The sequence below is a fragment of the Talpa europaea genome (assembly GCF_964194135.1).
Source record: "Talpa europaea genome assembly, chromosome: 9".
NCBI lineage: Eukaryota > Metazoa > Chordata > Mammalia > Eulipotyphla > Talpidae > Talpa > Talpa europaea.
Genome location: NC_140076.1, coordinates 55,405,740 through 55,414,058, shown reverse-complemented (window position 1 = coordinate 55,414,058; position 8,319 = coordinate 55,405,740). Strand labels below are relative to the sequence as shown.

The following is an 8,319-nucleotide window of genomic DNA, read 5'->3' as shown; positions in this document are numbered from 1 at the left end:
AAAGATGACTGACCAGATTGGGAATAGATTTTGGAATCATCAGCATATAAATATTTAAAGCCATCAGACCAATGAGGTCACCAGGAGAACTGAGTGTAGATAGAAAACAGCAGAAGTCCAAGGACTGAACATATGAGTTAGAAAGAAGAAAACTTTGTAATAAGTAGATGGGTGAAGAGAATCAGCTCTTTTATTTCATAGACAGAAAATTTAAAAATTGTTCAAGATACCAAAATAAACTATTAATGGCTAATAACCAACTAAGACCACTTATCTTCCTCTGTAGTGATTGGCCCATAAGCAGTTATTTACCCATAGAGCATTCTTACCACAACAGAAGTCTTCTGACACCCACTTACCACAGTGGGGAGGTGGGGACATGCAGTAAGGAGGTTCTGGAAAAATGCCCAAGTAAGTCCCTTCATTGATTGGTTTGTACCTACATGGCTAGTGAAATGTGAACAGCTGATGGCCAGACAGATGGTTGACCTAAAGCTCAACAGAACCTCAACTCCATTGCCATGAATATTATTAACTGAGAATTTCCATGGGTAAGGATTTATTGAACATACAAATGGAACTTAAGGAATTGTTTTAGGTTTCTTTTTTTAAGATTTATTTATTTATGCATACAAGAACTGGGGTGTAAGCCAGAGACGCGGGGGGTGAGAGGATTCACCGGAGACAGAGTGTGAAGTAGAACAGGAGGATCCACTGAAATACACTGCTGAGGGGAGCAGTGGGCAAGGCAGGAGAGGTCTCTGAGCCATGTGGGTTGCTCCCTGGCTGGCTGGGGATCGAACTCGTGCTGAAGTGGTTGTCCATAGCTTGATAGCACTGTTTTTAACCCCTGTGCCACCAGGGAAGCCCTGTTTTAGGTTTTGATGCAACGTAACAAATTACCACAAACATAGTGGTTTAAAAACACTCATTTATTATCTCACAATTTCTGCAGGTCCAAATTCCAGGCTTAGTTGGGTTCTCAGGGTCTCCAAAGGCTAAAATCAGTGTTGGCTAGGTTGCATTCTCATCTAAAGGCTCAAAGAGAGAAGGATCCATTTCAAACCCCTCAGGTTGCTGGCAAAATTCATTTCCTTGCAGATACAGAACTCATGGAAACTTATTTCTTCCAAACTAGTAATAGGAGAGAGTCTCTGGATGCCTTAATCTCTCTTCAGAGGAGGCCCAAGTCCTCTTCTGAATGACTTGCCTCCTGCACAATCTCCCCTTCGAATAACTTCAAGTCAACTGATTGAGGACCTTAATAACATCTCCAGAGTCCTTTCTCCTTTGCCATAGAATATAGTACTGGGTGTGATAGCCCAACACCATTGTCGTTTTCTATTGGTTAATAAGTCACTGGTTTTGCCCACATTCAAAGGAAGAGATTTCTAAAAAGCTTACACCAGTAAAGATCATGAGATCATCTTAGAATTTGCCTAGCACAGTGATGGCCCAAGAAACTAAATATTCATGTTAAATTCAAATGATAGTATTAATCCTAAGAAATAACATTTTTAGGCGGCAGTAAATCTTGTCAGAACAATCTTCTACGGGAGAAAAATGAGGGAAATTCCAGGCCTGCCTTTAGAAACATACAAACATACAAAATACACCAGGAACCTTATGATTTTAAACTATAAGATAAAATATAAACAATTCTAGATACATATGTCATAGTCTAATGGATCTTCTTTAATGGGATCAATGATCTCTCTCATATTGAAATAATAAGCATCATATTTCTTTCAGATGCTAAAGGATTGCCTAATGTTTGAAGGAAAGAAAATTTATATTATACTATAGAACTACAGTGTACTATAGAACCAGTGATAGGGATATATTTGATAAAAGTGAGAAAAGTATCAAATGTCTCCTAAAATTCATTAGGTAGTAGTAGCTAAAATAAACAATTCTTGAGTACATATTTCCATCTGATTTCCAAATACAAACATTTGGCATCCTTACAAATATTACTGCAAGGTCATTCTAGTCTTGTCCAGTTGAAGCGTTTGGGGTTACCTGGGTAATTTTAAAAATGATCTCACATACTGAAGTTATTTAAAAAATATGTGTGTAGGGCCTCCCTGGTGGTGCAAGGGGTTAAGACACAACCTATGAAGCTGTCCACAAGCTCGCAGCATGAGTTCGATCCCCAGGCCTGCCAGGGACCAACCCACATGGCACAGCAGACCTCTCCTGACTCACCTGCTGCTCCCCTCAGCAGTGTACTCCGGTCAATCTGCCTATTCTGTTCCCCACTCTGTCTCTGGTGAATCCTCTCACCCCCCTACACCTCTGGCCTGTACCCCAGCTCTTATATGCATAAATAAATAAATCTTTAAAAAATTGTGTATATGTACACATAAACATACATAATTATTCTGTATTAGTCTACAGAAATAGATATGATCTATCACTGTATACCAAGTTCCCTCAGAACTAATAAGTATTTATAAATAAATCATCTATGATCATCCTAATGTGTAACTGCAATGCAATTGTAGCTAAATGCAGCTTCAACTTCCAGCTCTGAGGACCAATTCTGAGGATAATCACTGATGAAACATTCTAGGTAGACTCAGCAGTGAGGCAAAATGATGTAACATATCTGAGTCAGAAAGTATGACAAATGAGTATTTTTGAATACTGGAAGGCTAGGCTTCTCTCACAAAGGACAGTCCCACAACACTTGAACAAATCACTTTCCTGTGAGGCCAAGTATAGTGTGAAGGATAGTGTTTGAGTGAGGGATTAAGAAGTAACCATTTTTATTTTTATACCACATTTTTACTGCATATAGTGACTGGATTAGGTCAATATTAGGGCAATGGCCCTTTAGAACCTGCATAAACAATGCTTGGGTTCTACTCTCCTGCCATTTCCATTCAGATGATTAAAGTCATGGGACTTTCAGCATAGCTAACTGATGACAGTGCATACTGTTCTGTCCCTAAGTCTAGTTCAGGCATAGACATTCCAATTAGATGGTAAGTAAGCACTTTAAACACAAAAGACCAGGAATGTATAGTTCTTGGTATATAGTAGACCATCGAAGAAGTTTTTTTTTTAAGATTTATTTATTTATGCATACAAAAACTGGGGTGTTAGTCAGAGGTGGGGTGGGTGAGAGGATTCACCAGAGACAGAGTGGGGAGCAGAACAGTCAGATCTATTGAAATACACTGCTGAGGGGAGCAGCGGGAGAGACAGGAGAGGTCTGCTGCGCCATGTGGGTTGCTCCCTGACTTGCTGGGGATGGAACTCATGCTGCAGTGGCTGGTGATAGCTTGATAGTGCTCTTTAACCCCTGCACCACCAGGGAGGCCCCAAAGAAGTTTTTTGAAGTAAAGTTAAATGTGAAATATCATAAAGAAAATTCATGCAGGGCCTTCCTGGTGGTGCAGTGGGTTGAGTGCAGCGCTGTGAAGCTGTCTGCAGCCTCCGCAGTGTAGGTTTGATCCCGACCAGCAGGCGAGAATGCCACATGGCACGCAGACCTCTCCTGTCACGCCTGCTACTCCCCTCAGCAGTGCATTTCAGTAGATCTGCCTGTTCTGCTTCCTGCTCTTTCTCTGGTGGATCCTCTCACCCTCCTGTGCCTCAGGCCTGTACCCCAGCTCTTGTATAAAAATAAATCTTTAACAAAGAAAAAAAGAAAAAAAGAAAATTCATGCAATGTCCAGGATTGCTGGATTCTGAGATCTTTTTTAACTTTCAGATTTTATTCAATTCAACACACATTGACTGTGCTTCTACTAAATGCAGTAATTGCACTAGGTGCTGAGAATACCAAGTTGATGAAGTAACAGTTCTTGCTGTCAAGAAACTCACCATTCCCTAATTTTTTGTAAGTTTCTTGTGCTCACACTTTCTTCCAAGGAAGCTCTAAGAAATGCCTAGTGGATGGAACCTTGGAGTTCTATGGAAGAGTTCAAAAATGTTCAAATGATGAGTCAAGCCAGATTGTGTAATTTAGGTTTTTTTTTTTTTTGCAAAACTGAAAGTGCCTCAGTATCTACCTAAATGTCAATTTTAAGAATTCTTTAATAAGCTATCACATATTAAGATTTAAGGCATAGATATGAAATGCACAAACACCCTTGGGTAAATTATGCATTGGCCACCATGGTTCCTTTACTCAAACATAGCCTCTTGCTAACAAAGCAGCTATGGATTAAGTGCAAAATGGCACTTAATTCATCTAAATTAAGATCAAGAGAGCTAGAGAATATTTTGTCTAGAATGATGGAAACATGCAGTTGCAGAAACTCCCATGTACTTCTGCAAAAATTCACTTTAGCTAACATGTGGGGTATTCAAAACATTTTGGTGACTTCAGTAGGTTTCAGGAATGTTTTTGCATTTATTGCATAAACTCGTTAAAAATAAGGGAAGAACTTTCAGCTTATTCAGTGAAAGTATACACATTAAAGTTTGCTTTTTAAAAATATGTAACTACTGCTTGCTTTCCAGCCACAGGTGGCCATTATCTCAAAGGTGAAATTTTAGCATATGACTAAAAGGTCCTATAGCTTCAGCTTCATGATTCAGCATCTAACATCAATAATTTAGTGAGATCATAGGCTCTCTGTGAAAGGTAGTGACATACTTGCCTTATGAAAGAAAGCTTAGGGCATATTGAGAGCATTTTGAATTTAGACTTGTGGCAAGTGTGGGTGTCACACATTTGTCTCTTAGCAGCTGAGGGTGCACAGGCATCTTCCTTCAGGAAAGGCTCCCTGAGAAAGGTGAATCTGGGTGCTAAGGCTAGGATACACACAAGGCGTCATCAGCTCCTCATGAACGCAGTTTTTCAGAGTTGCATTAGGCAGGTGGGAAGCTTTTTTGCTTTCTGTGGAAAAAATCCCAACTTGGTTCCCTGCCACTAACAAACACAAATGTGTTGATTTTTCTTTTTTGAGCCTCCAACCCTTGCAACCTTCCAAAAATAAATCAAACCAGCCATCAAGGCACCGAAATACTACTACTACTAATAAGCAGCTTTGCTTAAACTTACATAAACAACACTTCTGAGGTAAACTTTGCCCCAGAGGTCTGGACACACTCTTTTTATGTAACCTGCTTACTAATAATTACTAGACTTTGGTGCATTAACCCTGGAAATAGATTTTAATAGCAACCCCTAAAAACAAAAGACATGAAACGACTATAAAAAAATGTGCACCAACTAGAAAAACATTTGGCAGCCTGCACAGAAAACACCTCCTCTGCTCTGGACCGGCCCAACAGGATAAGGACTGCGCTTGGGACCTGGCCCTCCCGGAGCCCCGCACCGCCTCCGCCCCTTAGGCATCCCTTCCGTGTGCTCCGCCCCCTTCCGCTCCTCCCCGCCCAGTTCTAGGAGCTGGGGTCAAATTGTCGGCCCAGGCTTATTTGCATAGCCAATGGCTGCACGCATGCAAATGAGGCGGGCGGTGGTTGGCTAGGCGAGGCAGGATAACTCTCGCCAGCCAGGCCTTTGTCCTTCAGTGGCTGTGAGGCAGCTGCCGAGTGCGCGTCTGGGCGGGTGCGCGGCTCGGGGCCGGGAGCGGGCGGGCGGGCGAGCGAGCGCGGGGAGGGCCGGTCGGCGCGGCGCGGGCGCTGAAGTGAAGCCTGAGGGAGCGCAGAGAGCGGGCGCCCGCGCGCCGCGGTGGCAGGAGCAGCCCGCACGCCGCTCTCTCTGTGGGGGCTCTGCAGTTGCAATATGACTTTGGAGGAATTCGCGACTGGCGAGCAGAAGACCGAAAGGTGAGTGCGCCGGCGCCTCTCCCTCAAGTGCCGCCGGCTGTAAGCCTCTGCGGGCTGTGGAAGACGTGCAGGGGGGCGAGCCGTTCCAAGTTTGCAGAGGGCGCCTCCCGCCCTTCTCCTTGGGGCAGGCCCCCGGCGGCGCGGGGGGACGGAGCGCGCGCCCCGCACCTGACCGAGCCCCTCCGGGCCTTGGCGAGGGCAGAAGTGGCCGTCCCTGCCCGTCCGGCCCCCGCGGCTGGGCACCTCCGGCTGCTGCGCCCAGCGCCAGGGACGTGCCGTGCCCTGAGGGGAGGGCGGCGGGTGACACTCCTGGGTCTCCCCGCGGGACGCTCGGCCCTGGGCGTGCGAAGGGTCATGGGGGGTGACGGTCCCGGGGCGGACGCACCCCGGGGTTTGCAGACCGGCCGAGGCGCGCGGCGGCGCGTGCATGCGCCAGGGAGTGTCGCGGGGCGGGGCGCGGGGCGGCGGGGTTCCCTAGGGAGAAGGTCCAGGCTGACGGACCCCCCCCTTGTCCCGCCCGCGTGCAGGATGGATAAGGTGGGGGATGCCCTCGAGGAAGTGCTCAGCAAAGCCCTGAGTCAGCGCACCATCACCGTCGGGGTGTACGAGGCGGCCAAGCTGCTCAACGTGTAAGTGGGTCCCCCGCGTGCACCTCTGCACGCCCCAGCCCGGTGGGTGGGTCGCCCCTTAACCCGCCGCGCGGTCCCTGCCGCCACGCATCTACGGGGTGGGGTGGCTGTTTGCCTGCCTGGCGGGGAGCGGGCGCACCGGGGCGCGATCCCTGGGACTTGGGGGGCGCCCCCCGTGGCGAGGGCCACCGCTGCGCTCACCGCCCCGCCTGCTGCCCGCAGCGACCCCGACAACGTGGTGCTGTGCCTGCTGGCGGCCGACGAGGACGACGACAGGGACGTGGCTCTGCAGATCCACTTCACCCTGATCCAGGCGTTCTGCTGCGAGAACGACATTAACATCCTGCGCGTCAGCAACCCGGGCCGCCTGGCGGAGCTCCTGCTCCTGGAGCCCGACGAGGGCGCCCAGCAGCCCCCGGATCTGCATTGCGTGCTGGTGACGGTAAGAGATCGGGACTGCTGGCCCCTCGGGGTTAGAGCTCTGCAAGGAAGTGCGCACCGGCCAGGTTGTCTTCCTGCAGATCTAGAATCTAGAACATGCGGGGGTCAAGAGCATGGCAACCTGGAGAGTGTGGCTGGACTTTCAGCCGAGATGTGCTAGTTTCATCATCGGGATTTTCTCTGGTACAGAACATGTCTAAGCACGTTGGAGGCTGCCAGCAGCGGAAGGGATCCTTGTGAGTCAGCACTGTCAGCCCAGCTACTCCCTACCTACATCTGCACTACCTCCTGTGACTAATTCCTTTAGCAGGGCAGATTAGATAAAGCCAAATAAATTCCTGGCTCACCCTCATTAAGGAGTCAGCTTCATTCTCTGCCAGTCAAAGCTAAAAATAGAAATGGTGTAGGAGACAGACCTTATTAATTCCCTAGAAATACATTAAGAGGATAGAGTGGAAATTTTTTCTTTGCAATCTTGCACTTTTTTAATGGACCTTTTTTCCTGATAAAAGCGTCTGGTAGCTAAGTGACTTGATTTTCAGAAATGTGAGAGCTTTGGTTTTTACATTTTACTACTCTTTGACTGGTCTAGTTAGGTGGCAGCATAGTTATTTTGCTACTCCTAAAACATACTACTCTGTCTTTTGGGAGGGAAACAGGTGGCAATTCTAGCTAACTGCCATGCAGCTCTCAGCTTTTTATACACAACTTGGAAATATTTCTCCAAATTGTTTTGCTCAGGTCTCCGCCAGGGTGCAAGTTTGGTAGGACAAACCTGTGAATGATACTCATGTAAAACAGATTACTGTTATCATGCAAACATATGCGTATGGTTCAGTGGATTGCCTGTGTTCAGACTTTGCATAGTACATTTTTTATAAGAATTAGAATGATTTTGCAGAGCACCCAGTTAACCTCAAATAAATTTTTATTTTTCGTGATTGTCTCCACCTCACACAGCCAAAGTATAAAATGTTCAAGTATCTTCTCCTCAAGAGTGGTGTAATTCTTAGCAAATGCTGAGTTTTTTCTTTTCAGTAAATTCTTTCTAATTTTGTTACCAGAATCCACATTCATCACAATGGAAAGATCCTGCCTTAAGTCAACTTATTTGTTTTTGCCGGGAAAGTCGCTACATGGATCAGTGGGTTCCAGTGATTAATCTCCCTGAACGGTGATGGCATCTGAATGAAAATAACTGAACCAAATTGCACTGAAGTTTTGAAATACCTTTGTAGTTACTCAAGCAGTTACTCCCCACACTGATGCAAGGATTACAGAAACTGATGTCAAGGGGCTGAGTGAGTTCAACTACATGTTCTGGGGGCCCGGAGATAAGATGACTTTGCAGATGGAAAGAGTTGAAAATGAAGAAGGAAGCTGTGTTGAAACAAATACAAGTCAAAAGAACAAAAATTACAAAGAACCACACAGGAAGGACAACAAACTATGTATTAAATTAGGATGGTTGAGTTACATTAAAATAAACCAAATATGC

General features: G+C 46.1%; 1 protein-coding gene across 3 annotated transcripts; it reads left to right on the top strand.

Moving 5' to 3' along the window:
* Positions 1-5,513: 5,513 nt before the first annotated feature.
* Positions 5,514-7,999, top strand: GADD45A (growth arrest and DNA damage inducible alpha; the record flags this gene model as incomplete). Of its 3 annotated transcripts, XM_084241775.1 has the most annotated exons (4): positions 5,514-5,751; positions 6,279-6,380; positions 6,603-6,822; positions 7,886-7,999. In XM_084241775.1, exons 1-4 carry the CDS (start codon positions 5,708-5,710, stop codon positions 7,997-7,999), a joined length of 480 nt encoding a protein of 159 aa, XP_084097901.1. In that variant the 5' UTR covers positions 5,514-5,707. The 3 variants fall into 3 exon arrangements, with proteins under 3 accessions (XP_084097901.1, XP_084097902.1, XP_084097903.1); XM_084241776.1 differs by lacking the exon at positions 6,279-6,380; XM_084241777.1 differs by lacking the exon at positions 6,603-6,822 and having other exon boundaries at positions 7,886-7,922.
* Positions 8,000-8,319: the final 320 nt, after the last annotated feature.